Below are 15,660 nucleotides of genomic sequence, written 5' to 3' on the forward strand. Positions count from 1 at the left end.
GAATGCAGAGTTAAGGACCTTCGATGACGTCGCGGCTTGTGATTGGTCGCGTGACCGCTCATGTGACCGCTCACGCGACCAATCACAAGCCGCGACGTCATCGCAGGTCCTACACTCCCTGCATTCTTAGGAACGGAGGCACCGCTAGAGCTGGGGCCGCCGGAGGGGTGAGTATATCAATATTTTTTATTTTTATTATTTATTTTTTACATGAATATGGATCCCAGGGCCTGAAGGAGAGTCTCCTCTCCTCCAGACCCTGGAAACCAAACGCACCGCACACTTCCAATTCCGATTTCCGATATCACAAAAATATCAGAACTCGGTAACGGAATTCCGATGCCACAAATATTGGCCGATACCCGATACTTGCGGTATCGGAATGCTCAACACTAGTGTAGAGCTTTAAGAACTTTTCTGTCAAGTCTTTGATGATGGGTCTGATTTTGAATAGTCTGTCATGTTCTGGGGCATCGGCATCTCTGGGCAGGGATTGACTATTGTCGTTAAAATGCCAAAACCTCATGAGCATTTCATAACGGGTCCTAGGAAGAATGGCAGGAAACATAGGGGTGGCTTCAACAGGGCAGCTGATCCAATAGGACCGAAAGCTTGTTTTTTTAACAAGCCCCATAGCAAATGTAAGTCCTAAAAATGTTTTTATTTCTAGGACATTAGTTGGTGTCCATAAATTTGACCTTGCATAATAGGATTGTGGATTCTGGCTGATGAATTAGGACGCATATATATTTGTTTGTAGGACAATATGCTCTAGCAAGCTATCTGTCATAAACAAATTAAAAAAATTAGTTGGTCCAAAATTTTCCACCTCCACATTTATATCAGGAATAGCATTAAAACTAGGGATGAATGGAGTAGCCAAATCCGAAGCCTCCCATCTGGGAAATGCTACATCAAGAGGCAAAGCCCCTTGGACATTGGTGAGCGCCAATTCACGAGCACTAGGGGCAGTGCTAGTACTGGGCATTGTTTCCTGAGTTGGAGACATTTCTCCAGAAGCGCTATTTGCCCTTCTTGGGCAGCACGGTTTCTCAGTGGATAGCACTGCAGCCTTGCAGTGCTGGGGTCCTGGCTTCAAATCCCACCAAAGACAACATCTGCAAGAGTCTGTATGTTCTCCTCGTGTTTGCGTGGGTTCCTCCGGGTACTCCTGTTTCCTCCCACATTCCAAAAACATACTGCTAGAGAATTTAGATTGTGAGCCCCATCAGGGACAGCGATGATAATGTATGCAAACTGTAAAGCACTGCGGAATATATTAGGGCTATATAAAAATAAAGATTATTATTATTATTACTGGTCCTTGTGTGTTAGGATGGACAAGAACCACTGCTCGTTACTTAGCTATCACTGTCGCTGCTACTAAAGCCCACGAAATCCACATCACCAGCTGACACTGCACTTTCTTCACTGTCAGAACATTAAAGTGCAAAAGCCTCCTCTGCACTTTAATACTGATGGGCCATTTTATTTGTTGTTTTTTTTTTTCCAGAAATAGAAAACTCTGACGTGACGTGACTGACTGAAGTGATGTAACTGAGTGACGTGACTGATGTGACTGACGTGACGTGACTGAAGTGACCAAATTATTGGGGAGACAATTGAGAAAAGCCTAATTCTTTAGCCTAACCCTAACTTTAGAATAAACCCTAACCCTAACTTTAGCCTAACAGTAACTCTAACTTTAGCCTAACAGTAACCCTAACCATAACCGTAACCCTAACAGTAACCCTAACTTTACCCTATCACTGACCCTAACTATAGCACTAAACCCTAGCCTGCCTTATCTGTCTTTTTAACTTTATAGCAATAGCGCTGACTGACACAGATGTTGCCAGCAGCACTTGTAACACTGTTTCTCCTCAAATCTCTCACTGACAGGAGATCTAAGGAGAAACTGCGTTTTTATGAAGCAGATCGCCCGGGAAAGTTTGTTGCTACAACAAACTTTCCTAGCGATTTGTCTCATTGGCTGGTGTGACACTGACATCATCAGGACCTGAGCCAATCAGGTCTCGATGAGGTCGGGGGTCATAGGAAGCATTTTGCAACAGGATCCCCTCGTTATAAAGTACGTGTGGGTCCCGATCAGCACAAAACCGCTGACCGTAGACAAACGTCGGTGCTGCACAAAGCCCTGCTAGCACCGACGTTTATTTACTATCGGCGGTCACGAAGCCGTTAAAGTTATTTGAGCATGCAAATCTCCAAGGGTGCCCAAACTTTTACATCAGCCCATTTTCCTTTTTGTAATTTTTAAAATGTATAAGATGAAACAAAATATATATTTTTTTGCCTAAAATACAAAGGAAATATGTCATCTTTAACTTTAGGCCTTTCAGAGATCATTTGATCTTCAACTTGTTTAACTATTCACAATAACAATAATTTTGACCAGCAGTGCCCAAACTTTTAAATGTCACTGTATATTATGCTTATTTCCAACTTACAGGAACTAGTTGTGTTCTTTTTAAATAAAAATCATTGCAATTCTCTCTTCTAAAAGTCATCTGAAACATTAAAGAGCAGCCATACTTAAAATTGCTACATTTCCTTTATATTTGTTCTACGCAAAAGACCACATACTGTAGAACTGCTCTTTTAGATGTGTAAATCGTTGTTACTTTTATAATTTATATAAAGCATGCTTAATCCACATGAAGTACCTCCACACATTTGATGGTAATGCAGTTTGGAGGTAAATTCAATTATTATTGACAATAATAAAAGTGTTTCTGTATATGACCCATTTATCAAAGTCTTTCCTTCTCCTGTCTTCTATCATTATTGTTCTATTGAACTCACTTCCCTAATTTTCTATCTCCTTAGATTCCACAAGTGAGCTATGCTTCCACTGCTCCTGACCTTAGTGACAACAGTCGATATGACTTTTTTTCTCGAGTGGTTCCATCTGACACCTATCAGGCTCAGGCCATGGTGGATATTGTCAAGGCCTTAAGGTGGAGTTATGTGTCAACACTTGCTTCTGAAGGCAGCTATGGTGAAAGTGGAGTAGAGGCATTTATCCAGAAATCCAGGGAAGATGGTAAGGGACAAAAATTAGCTCTTGAAATTAACCTGTGGTGATAGTAGAAGAAGCAGTTTTTTAAAAAAAATGATGACGTATTATTTTATCATATCCATAACTCACTTTACTGACTAAGACAATTTATCGGCTCTTTTGCAACATTGCATAGTCATTTGTGGTTCTTGTAATAAACATTGCTTAAAAAAACAGCTTTATTAATTATGTAGCGTGTATATTCAAGGGAAAATAAAAATTACTATTAGTGTTCAACTGTGGTTCATGTAAACTGTGTGTTTAATTTTTGTTAGCGAATTCTAAAACCACAATAAAATAGGATTTTTGCCTTGTATTTGCAGGAAGTTTGTGTGTAGCACAATCAGTTAAAATTCCTCGGGAGCCAAAGGCAGGAGAATATGATAAGATAATAAGAAGACTTCTGGAGACATCCAATGCCCGAGCTGTCATCATCTTTGCAAGTGAAGATGATATCAGGTGAAAAATTGTGACTTATTTCTTGTATCAACCTTTTACCAAATGCATCTGTTGACAATATAAATAAGTATATATGAAATATTCCTTACTTTACTAATTATCTGGACAAATATGGAGCCAAATACGTTAATATGCATGTATAATATTACAACTCCCCTATACACAGTATAGTGGGCCTATAGCTCCACTGTACACATTATGATGGGCCCACAGCTCCCCTATGCACAGCATAATGGGCCAATGTCTCCCTGGCGCACAGCATAATGTCCCCACAGCATCCCCTATATGGAGCACCCCCACGTTAAGGGCAATGGGGTACTTGGCACCGGGTCCTTCGATTCGGTAGGGATGTCATGGTGGCCTGACCCGGTACCGTGGCCCTTACAGGGGCATCCAATGAAAGGGAGGATAGTTTGTATAAATTTCGTTATGCCACCTGTGGTATTCGGTCAGGGTGACTGACGCTGCGGTGAGGGGTCCGCTGGGGTGATGTTATGGCAGCTAGATGGTATACCTTCCCACAGGTGAAGTGTGTCCCCAGGGCTTCCCAGAAGTGTAGATGGTGATGGCAGATGATGCAAGGCGCAGGGAACAACGAGGACATAAGGTTGCAGTCTCTCCACCCTCCACTGAAGACCTCAGCATCCACAGTCCAGGGCACAGACCACAGGGTAGGTAGAGTCCGGGCGGTCCGAAGGCAAATCCAGAGTCCCCTTCTCCAGGTGGAAATCAGTAGCCTTCCTACTAGCGCCTGTGTGTTGTAGTCCCTCCCTGCTGACCTCGGTAAGGTCCTCACAACTCTTGTAGATGTTCTAGATGTTATTTCTTCCTCTCTGTCCCCCAGATGGTGTGGATAGGACAAACCCGTATGACTGATGGCCTGAGGCTTGTTTATAGGGACCCTAGAGACGCCCCGACCCCCACAATTTGCCACTGTTTCATCTTAGGTATTAAAGTCGGGCAGCTAACTTGCAATTGACTGTCCTGCCGGTCTCTGAAGTAATTCGTAGAGTCAATTACTCCCTCGGTGTTCCAGCCACCGGCTATGCGCCTCAGAAGGAGGCAGCCTATTTTAGGGCATAACTCCTCCTGGTGTTTTCTCCTTGTGCTGTGACTTCGTTTCTCACTCTCTACAATACAATTCTCTTCGTGTCCTTTCTTAGGCTGTTGCCACATGTGAGGCAGGCGCAGCTCCGTAGCTTTCTGTCTCGCTAGGCCTCTGTCAGGATCCCACCCCTGACAGGGACCCTCTGTCTGCAGCTCCGATGTTCCTCCTTTCCCCCTGTCTGCCTGACAGGTGTTGCCTGGGCAAAGCCCAGCCAGCGTCTCTCTAACTTTCTATCCAGCCCACCAGTTTTACCCTTCTGTGAGGAGTGCCCTAGTAGATAGGAGCAAGGCTCCCCCTGGTGGACTGGAGTGTGAAGTGTAGTGTATGGTTTGTGATACCTGGTAGGAAGATCTCCTTTGTTATCTTCAGACGTAATATCACTCCCCCTGGTGGAAGAATGACATTACTGCAACGACCAGGACTCTGGGGCGCTGCACTCCCTCCCCCGTTAAATCCAGTACTCCCGGGCTGGGAAAAGAAAACAACAATAGATTAGCAAAAAGACATACAAAATTTTTGAAAATGCTATAAAACAAGTTAATATAACAGTGCTTCCCTTTATGGGAGGTGAGAACACTTGAACGTTACAAACAAGAACATTTTTACATTGCCAGCTGCTTTGCTAACTAACTATGAAGTACTATTACCCATACAGGTACACTATCTATTAACTACTAAGTGTAATTTCAAAACAATAAATTAACATTTTCTTTATTCAAGCATAAAACCGTTATTCTTCTCTAAGTGCAAAGTCTTCTAACAAACTTTCTAAAGCTCACTAGAGGACTCTCTAACCCCTACGGGTTCAAGCAGCAAAGAAAAAAAGCAGTTTTTTAACTATTTACAAGCCGTGGTTTCGAGGTTTATTTAAACCACTCTGGAGGTAGTACCGGCGGGGGTAGCCCTTTTGGGTATTGGCTACCGCCTGGTACTCCATAAGGGGGTCCCTCGTTCCACTTTGGGGTCTGAGTACCCACAGTTTTTCGTTCAGGAGCAGCCAAAGCACAAGCCATCACTGGAGTCAACTCTATAGCCACAACAGTGGTAGTAGTTGCGACAGTACATGTAGTTGTCCTGATGATGGTGCACGTCGGAGTAACAGTTGTGGTCTTTGTGGTAGCAGTAGTTTGGATGCCAGGGGGCGCCGTTGCCACAGGAGACAATTTAACTGGAGCTTTGGTAGAATGTGCCACAGGGTCTCTCTTTTTGTGCACATTTAAGGCGAACCAGCCCTTTTCACTGATATGTCTGGTATAAGTAACGGTGTCTCCCGGGTAAAAGTCTCGGTCTGGGTGGCCTTCCCAGAGGAGGGCCTCCACATCTCTGCGGTTGACGAAGACCTCCGCATACAGTCCCTACTCCTTGATGAAGCCCCATCCCCCTCGGAGCTTGAAGGTTACAACTGTGCCCTGCTTACGCGGGGCCTGGTGGGTGGTGCGGTCCTTGTGGGCCTTGGCCTTCACTGCTAGGTTGCGTTGGTCATGGATCTGGCGTTGGGCCTGGTGTCTCTCTTCCTTCTCCTCCAACTTACGGGCGAGTTGGATCTGGTAGTCCTCGCAACTTAGGACTTCTACCGTCTCTCCTTTATGTTGTTCCGCCCCGGGGAACCCCATGAAGTCCGGACCGGGATTCACCCAGCGGTACACAGTCCGCTTCACGTACACCTCACCCGGCAGAGTGGTGGGGGCAATTGGGGCCTTCAGAAAGTGTTCCATGCCCGTGGCCTGGTCCCATAGTGCTAGACGCTGCAGGCGGTGGGTACCACGAGGAGGTGGCACTGCGTCGGGGCCTATCAGCAGTCCCTCTGTCTCTGGGGCGGGGTCGGCATGCTTACCGGCCGCAGCGGTGTCTCCGGTGTTGACTGGTTCTGTTGGCGGTGTCATCTGCGACGGTGCTGGCAGCGGCTCCTGGGGCGGTGCAGGGAGCGGCGGCGGTGTCGAGGAATTCTCCGCAGGTGTCGTCCGGTATGCGGCCTTGGTGTTTACCCGCATCTGCAGGAGCTGGTCAATCCACTCCTCCATTCCGGCCTGCAGGGAGTCAGCGTCAGCGATGGAGGCCTGGTTCCGGTGCCCTTCCGGGTAGCTGGGGGAGTCCTCCGCTCCGACCCCACGCTCTGGTTCTGGGCAGCTGGCCATGGCGTTCTCATGGCTTCCTTCTTCCTGGTCTTTTTCCCGCTCCCTCCTTCGTGGGTGGTTTTGTTTTCTTTGTCTCCGCCCACCATTGAGGATCAGGAGGCGGATCTCGGCTGCTGACGGACACGTCCTCAAAGTACAGAGATATTTAGACTGGGCGGCCATTATTTTTCCCGCTTCGCAGTTCGTTCACGCCCACAACTCCACACCTTTCTTCTTCTCCTGCGCTCCTTGTGGCGCTGTAATGGCGGCGGTTTTGGCGGGAATTTTGGCGGTAGATGGCAATACACAGTCCTTAAGCAAATCACAGTTCAAATACAGTTCTGGCACAGTTCTTAGGCGCACATGACCCGATTTTCAGGCTTAAGTAGATCCTGTTCGTGACGCCAAGAGATGGAGCTCCCCCATGTTAAGGGCAATGGGGTACTCGGCACCGGGTCCTTCGGTACGGTAGGGATGTGACGGTGGCCTGACCCGGTACCGTGGCCCTTAGAGGGGCATCCAATGAAAGGGAGGATAGTTTGTATAAAGTTCGTGATGCCACCTGTGGTATTCGGTCAGGGTGACCGACGCTGCGGTGAGGGGTCCGCTGGGGTGATGTTATGGCAGCTAGATGGTATACCTTCCCACAGGTGAAGTGTGTCCCCAGGGCTTCCCAGAAGTGTAGATGGTGTTGGCGGACAATGCAAGGCGCAGGGAACAACGAGGACACAAGGTTGCAGTCTCTCCATCCTCCACTGAAGACCTCAGCATCCACAGTCCAGGGCACAGGCCACAGGGTAGGTAGAGTCCGGCCGGTCTGAAGGCAAATCCAGAGTCCCCTTCTCCAGGTGGAAATCAGTAGCCTTCCTTCTAGCGCCTGTGTGTTGTAGTCCCTCCCTGCTGAGCAACTCGGTAAAGTCCTCACAACTCTTGTAGATGTTCTAGATGTTATTTCTTCCTCTCTGTTCCACAGATGGTGTGGATAGGACAAACCCGTATGACTGATGGCCTGAGGCTTGTTTATAGGGACCCTAGAGGCACCCCGACCCCCACAATTTGCTACTGTATCTTCTTAGGTATTAAGGTCGAGCAGCCAACTTGGAATTGACTGTCCTGCCGGTCTCTGAAGTAATGCGTAGAGTCAATTACTCCCTCGGTGTTCCGGCCACCGGCTACGCGCCTCAGAAGGAGGCAGCCTATTTCAGGGCAGAACTCCTCCTGGTGTTTTCTCCTTGTGCTGTGACTTCGTTTCTCACTCTCTACAATACAGTTCTCTTTGTGTCCTTTCTTAGGATGCTGCCGCACATGGGGCAGACGCAGCTCCGTAGCTTTCTGTCTCGCTAGGTCTCTGTCAGGATCCCACCCCTGACAGGGACCCTCTGTCTGCAGCTCCGATGTTCCTCCTTTCCCTCTGTCTGCCTGACAGGTGTTGCCTGGGCAAAGCCCAGCCAGCGTCTCTCTAACTTTCCATCCAGCCCACCAGTTTTACCCTTCTGTGAGGAGTGCCCTAGTAGATAGGAGCAAGGCTCCCCCTGGTGGACTGGAGTGTGAAGTGTAGTGTATGGTTTGTGATACCTGGTAGGAAGATCTCCTTTGTTAACTTCAGACGTAATATCACTCCCCCTGGTGGAAGAATGACATTACTGCAACGACCAGGACTCTGGGGCGCTGCATATACTCAGTATAATGGGACCACAGCTCTGTTATACACAGTATGATACCCCTACAGCTCCCCTATACACAGTATGATGTCCTCAAAGCATCCCTCTGCACAGTATGATGTTACAAAAGCTCACCTATACACAGTATGATGGGCCCTCAGCTCCCCTATACACATTATGATGGGCCTACAACTCCCCTGTACACAGTGTGACACCCTCACAGGGCCCCTATACACAGCAAGATGTCCCCACCGCTCCCCCATAACCTAGTACAATGAACCCCCACACATTGTATAATGGCCCTTATATTAGCCACCAAATTGTATAACGGCCCTCACATTAGCCACCAAAACATTAGCCACTGATATTAGTCACCGGCCCATGCACAGGATATTCGACGCCGAGTTGGTCACGCCATGTCTCCCAGCTTAACTATATTGGCATGCTGTGCACACCGATACAGTTAAGGGCAGTGGTAACTCTGCGTGGGCTCCTCTGAGCATGGGGCCAGGGCAACCTCCCCCTCTGCCCCCCTCCCTGGTAGCTATGCTACTACTATAGTCATATTTTTTACAGCAGTTTATGCAATTTTCATGACTCATCTGACCGTACAGTTTGCACTGTTTGCTGGCTCTTGCTGCCTCTGTGGGTCATCATAGTTTCCCCGACTAGCAATGTATTTTAGTGAGAATAGCTCAGTATTATGGAATGCTTTAGAGCAAGCTACTTTTTATTTCTCTTCGTTTTTCTTTTGCTCCATGATAAAGAATTGTAGGCATAAATTAGCACTGTTTTTTGGGATCATTTCATATGGATTCTGAATAGGGCAGTGTTCATGACATATTAGATTAGTTTTTAAGGTTTTCTACTAACTGAAAAGTGTCTAAATTAAATTATAGTCGAGAGTTGTCATTTACAGAATTAATTTCACCTTGTTATTTGTTTTGATCAGTGAAAAAAAGATTTCAGAAAAGCCTGTGTTATTCTACATTGCAGATGTGAACATATTTTCACAACTAAGCAGAAAGTCTGTTGCTTGTGTTATACATGCAAAGTTTGATAAACTTTGGTCCTTGTGGCTGAGATTTACTTAGAAATCTTACTTTTATTTTTACTGTAATTTTCTACAGGCGAGTACTTGCAGCAGCAAAGAGGGCAAATCAAACCAGACATTTCATATGGGTTGGCTCCGACAGTTGGGGTTCAAAGATTTCTCCAGTACTTCAGCAGGAGGAAGTGGCAGAAGGAGCAGTCACTATACTACCAAGGCGGGCTTCAGTCAGAGGTTTATTCACATAAGCATACATTTCGTTTTTTCTTCTAAACATCTTTTTCTTCAAGTTTCCTTTATCCTCCAATGTGAAGTTATATTTTGATTTTTCTCTTACTTAGGGTTTGACCGTTACTTTACTAGTCGGACACTAGACAATAATAGGAGGAATGTCTGGTTTGCTGAATTCTGGGAAGACAATTTTCATTGCAGACTGAGCAGAAATGCATTACGTAGAGGTGGTCATGGAAAGAAATGTACCAGTAAGTCAACAACTATAGAGTTTGGTCTTGCAGCATACATTTGTTTTATCATACTCTTAGTGTTTGATTTACAATAAAGTATGTGAGCAACTATGCAGGAGTAAAAACTTTTTGAATTAATTGTATCATAAATCTGTAATCTAAATCTACATGAATTTGTAATAACCATAGTTAACTTTCTACAATTTTACCAAAATCAATTAACTTCCAAAACTTGGAAAAACAAGCAAGTTTGTTATGAGAAATGTATAATAAGCAGAAAAAAAGCAGAAAGCCACTTACTGGATCCCCACTACTCCTACATGTCTTGTCGTCTGTGGTCTCCTCATTTCTTCTTCTGGCGAGGCACATCACATGACCGCTTCAAGCAGTCGATGACCAATAATTGACACTTCCTTTTGCCCAATTTTAGTGTAAATATTTGTAGTGGACAAATCCTTTAATTTAAATGGAATCTGCACCACATATCTGCAGCAACTAACAGTACAATTCATCTGGATGGGGTTTTGAAAAAAATCTGTACAGAAAAAAGAGCATGTTGTGGATTTTTTTTAAACCTCAGAAAGTCAATTATGTTGCAGATGAATCCGTAGTCCAGTCAGGTGCCCAAACAAAATGTTATGCACCCTGTTTTGCTGTTTTCTGACACCTCATCATAGTCTTCATGTTAATTATAATACATGGCTACTCACAGCTGTTTCTACACTCTCTTGTAATGAAGTTAAAGGAGTTGTCCGGTCTAAAATAACAGAACAGTACACAGGGCATCCACATATATAGCGGAACCTTCATATTGTTTCACAAAAAGTGCAGGGCTCCACTTGAAATGCAAGTTACTTTCTCTTAAGATAGGTTATCAATATATGATCAGCTAAGGTCCCATTTGTGGCACCCTAACAGCAGTTTGAAAGGGCTTTAGCACTATATGTTGCTACCATCTAAACACAAATTGCAAAAATCATGGTATTTTATAGACTAAGGCACCAGATCAATTTTTCATTTACCCTATTAAAAGACATATATATATACAGCTCTGAAAAAATTAAGAGACCACTGCAAAATGTTCAGTTTGTCTGATTTTTCTCTTTATAGGTATGTTTTTGAGTAAAATGTAAATTGTTATTTTATTCTATAAACTTCTGACAACAGGTCTCTGAATTTCCAAGCAATACATTTTGTATTTTTTTCTGACAAAGAAAAATTGTAAAAAAAACCAAAACAAAACAAAACAAAAAAACAGTGCTTGCTGACCTCAAATAATGCAAAGAAAACAATCATAATCATTTAGAAACAACAATACTAATGTTTTAACTCAGGAAGAGTTGAAAAATCAGTATATTGTGGAATAACCATGATTTTTAATCACAGCTTTCATGTGTCTTGGCATGCTTTCCACCAGTCTTTCACACAAAAATGTAAGCAGTTCTTCTTTATTTGATGGCTTGTTACTATCCATCATCCTCTTGATTACATAGGTTTTCAATGGGGTTCAGGTCTGGAGATTGGGATGCCCATGACAGGGTTTCGATGTGGTGGTCTCTTAATTTTTTCCAGAGCTGTATAAGCTGGGTGAAATATTAAAACCGGGTAGTACTGGTTGGTGCAGCAGCTTAGGTGGTGTGCCATTTTATTTCTGGTAGTTCCAGGCAGGGTTTTATTGGAGTGATGAGGAGGATTTTGTAATGGGATTAATCACTCCCACTCCTACTGTAGTATGGGTAGTACAGGAGGCTTAGTTAGCTCAGCTGAGAGATGTCGCCTCATTAAAGACACAGAAAAGGCTGGAGAAAGCTTCAACGAGACACAGCCTCCGAGCTGATATGGTGTATTGTAATGAGAAGGATATGCACATCGGTTAATTGTGCTAGACGCTGAGCTGCCGGAGAACGAAGCCCTGCATACATCCCTAGTAGCATGAGTTACAGGTATGGTGTAGAAAAATATTTAGAATTGAGAGTCCTCAGTGGTTGATACCTTTTAATGGCTAACTGAAAAGATGGTAACAAATTGCAAGCTTTCGAGATACCAAGGTACCAAGATATATATCTTTCCTGTATCAGGTATGGTGTATTAGTTAACGCCTAGCCGGGCAAGTCTTTACTGTTTTTCGGTTGCTTTAGTTGCTAAATTTTGGCTGAAAATAAAGCCCCACGTTTTCCTTATATGGACTGTGTCTGCCTATATCACTGCCATGGCGCTCTCTAGCGCCCAAGTGTGTTACAATCCATATATTATATATATATATAATGTATACTTATCTGCATTTCTATTTTACACAGATCAGGAGAGGATTGGTGTGGGATCTGCTTATGAACAGGAAGGCAAGGTACAATTTGTTATTGATGCAGTGTATGCAATGGCCCATGCCCTTCATAACATACACAAAGCTGTATGTCCTGGGAGTGTTGGATTGTGCAGCCGCATGGACCCAGTTGATGGAGCTGAACTATTGAAGTATATTCGTAATGTCAATTTCACAGGTAAAAACAATTAACATGATTATTCTGTCCCATATAGCATCATGAAATTGGCAGCACATCCTCTGATTACATTGAGTGATGTGCTACCGAAAACAGTGATTTTTTACACTAACTTAAGTGATCCAGTCACCCTAAGAATAAGCTTTTTGTTCGTTGGGTGATTGCTGCCATATTTACTTGAGTCAATATTCAGGCTGAGAACTATTTGCAATTCTTAGCTTCTCTAAATACACCTTAAAGGAGTATTCTCAAGTTTGGAAGTTATTTCTTATCCATAGGATGGGTTATAGCTTCCTGATCATTGAGTACACAACTGATGGAACCCTCAGCAATCCCAAGAACCAGTGTTCTGAAGAACCCTGTATTAATGGAGTGGTGGTCAATCACGTGCACTGCTTCTCCATTCATCATTTTCAATGGGACTACTAGAATTAGTCAAGCCAAGCGCTACACTGGACAGTGCGCATGATCGACCACCGCTTTATTCACACTCTGAATCGGTGGGTGTCCCAGCAGTTAGGCATCTGGCTATTGGAAAAGTATCTCTATACTAAGGAAATAGTATATAGAATAGAATATTCCTTTAAGTAACATTTCTATAAGAAAACATATAAATGGCATATTAGTGGAAACGTTTTGTACGAGTGTATTGATCAGTGTTTAATACAAAATACATTGTATGTTCTGGAGTGTAAAGCTTTATTATGAATACCAACTTGTAAAATCGTAAAAAAAAGTCAAAATAGTTCTTATTAAGAAAAAAAAAGAACTCACTTACTATGCCTGATCCAAATATTGTTCTTGTTAATGTTACACCTGAGGCGAATGTATGCACTAGAAATACAGATGTATTCATAGAAAAGTGGATAAATAATTTGGACCAAGACATAAATGTGGACAGGCAGGCACTTATGATGCATACTTAAATAGACATAAATGGGTCAGTCAGACAAATACACAGACAGGTAAACAGGACACACATACTAAATTACTTAAGTACATTACAAATACTACAGAAAATACGTATGCAGATTTTCCAAAGGACTCGAGCGATAAAGTGTAAAGGCTGGTAGAAAGTCCATAATATACCACGTATATAGTCAAGCACAAAAATAAATTGGTAACGAGAAATACATTTCAGCTTAGTAGAGCCTATTAAACTTGACATGTAAGATTCACCACTTTAAGTCTGCTTTGTGATGGGTACAAGTGGGTATGACCTGGTTAAATTTAAATGACAGTTCCTTCAAGCAGTATTGTTCACTTTTGTTTTTAACAATGTTGGTATATGTAGCCAATATGAAGCACACGATAGCACACAATTGCACTAGTAAATATTATTCTTATTTCTACAATTCTATATTAAGTGTTGCAAAATGTATAAAATGTATAACCTGTTATGCAGACAAACTATGAAGGTAAAAAGAAAAGGTTGATTTAAAATATGACTTTAAGCTAATTTCACTAAATTTTTCATGTTGAAATGGACATGTGATGTAATAATGGCTGCAGAGTGAAATAAAACTTTTTTTTAAAATTTCGCCTCTCCGTTGTGGAGATATTAGCAATCAAAGTACCGTATTTGACTATTGTTAAGTCCAAGTTGGTGTTATTAAATCATTTTGATGAAAATGGAAGAAGTATCATGGCACTAGTAACTCTGGTATTCATGCATTTATGTTGCAGCCAGGTTAATGAATTATCGGCATGCCGACTGGTATGCGTTGCTCAGCATATAACAATCCTACAACCCAAAACAACTGTTCAGCACATTTAACTCCCTCCTCCGCCCACCACTGCCACCCCCAACTCCCCTCATCTCCTCCGAGGACTTTGCCACCTACTTCAAAAACAAGATCGACCAAACAAGGCAAACCCTAACTGTTCTACGTCCCCAACCACTTCATATATCAGACCTCTGCCCTTCCCTAATAACCTCCCTCTCCAACATCACTGAAGGAGAGCTTACTCGCCTCTTCTCCAAATCACTCCTCACCACCTGTGCACTTGACCCCATCCCCTCCCACTTGCTCCCCAACCTCACTATCATGCTCATTCCAGCCCTAACCCATCTCTTCAACCTATCGCTATCTTCTGGTACCTTCCTCTCTGCCTTCAAACATGCCACCATCACACCCATCCTCAAAAAAACTAACTTTGACCCAACTGTTATGCCCAGCTACCACCCCATATCACTGCTCCCGTTTGCTTCAAAACTCCTTGAGCAGCATGTCCATGCTCAAATTTCCTCCCACCTCTCATCTAACTCTCTCCTTGACAACATCCAATCTGGCTTCCACCCCAACCACTCCACCGAAACTGCCCTGACAAAAATTACTAATGACTTACTCACAGCCAAAGCTAACAGACAGTTCTCCATCCTCCTCCTTCTTGACCTGTCTTTTGCTTTTGACACAGTCGATCACTGCCTACTGCTACAGATTCTTTCTTCCCTTGGCATCAAAGACCTTGCCCTGTCATGGATTGCCTCAAACCTTTCCTACCGCACATTTAGCGTTTCCCACTCCCACACTACCTCCTCATCCCGCCCTCTCTCTGTTGGAGTCCCTCAAGGCTCTGTCCTAGGGCCCCTACTTTTATCCATCTATACCCTTGGCCTAGGTCAACTCATAAAGTCCCATGGCTTCCAGTACCACCTGAGTGCGGACGACACTCAGATCTACCTCTCTGGCTCAGATGTCGCCTCTCTTCTGTCCAGAATCCCGGAGTTTCTGTCAGCCATATCCTCCTTCTTCACCTCTCGCTTCCTAAAACTCAATGTAGACAAAACCGAACTCATCATATTTCCCCCATCTCACGTATCTCCCCTACCTGATCTATCTATTATGGTAAACGGCATCACATTCTCTCCCGCACCTGAAATCCGCTGACTCGGGGTAACTCTCGACTCTGCCTTGTCCTTCAAACCGCACATTCAAACTCTTGCCACCTCCTGTTGCCTCCAACTCAAAAATATTGCCAGAATCCGTCCCTTCCTCACCCCACAATCTACTAAGACTCTTGTGCATGCCCTTATCATCTCCCGCCTCGACTACTGCACTACTCTACTACTCTGTGGCCTCCCCGCTAACTCTCTTGCACCACTCCAGTCTGTCCTCAACTCTGCTGCCCTGCTAATCCACCTCTCTCCTCGCTACTCCTCTGCTTCTCCCCTTTGCAAATCCCTCCACTGGCTCCCAATTCCCCAACGAATCCAGTTGAA

General features: G+C 44.0%; 1 protein-coding gene across 1 annotated transcript in view; it reads left to right on the forward strand.

Annotated features, from left to right (window-relative positions):
• Positions 1–15,660, forward strand: part of GRM4 (glutamate metabotropic receptor 4) — a 590,062-nt gene that overhangs the window by 313,662 nt on the left and 260,740 nt on the right. Inside the window, exons 3-7 of the mRNA XM_077295492.1 lie at positions 2,851–3,067; positions 3,406–3,541; positions 9,555–9,709; positions 9,817–9,957; positions 12,237–12,437. Of these exons, the coding sequence (XP_077151607.1) occupies positions 2,851–3,067; positions 3,406–3,541; positions 9,555–9,709; positions 9,817–9,957; positions 12,237–12,437 (850 nt within the window). The remainder of the gene's footprint in view (positions 1–2,850; positions 3,068–3,405; positions 3,542–9,554; positions 9,710–9,816; positions 9,958–12,236; positions 12,438–15,660) is intronic.

The sequence above is a fragment of the Ranitomeya variabilis genome, chromosome 3, assembly GCF_051348905.1.
Source record: "Ranitomeya variabilis isolate aRanVar5 chromosome 3, aRanVar5.hap1, whole genome shotgun sequence".
NCBI classification, from domain to species: Eukaryota; Metazoa; Chordata; class Amphibia; order Anura; family Dendrobatidae; genus Ranitomeya; species Ranitomeya variabilis.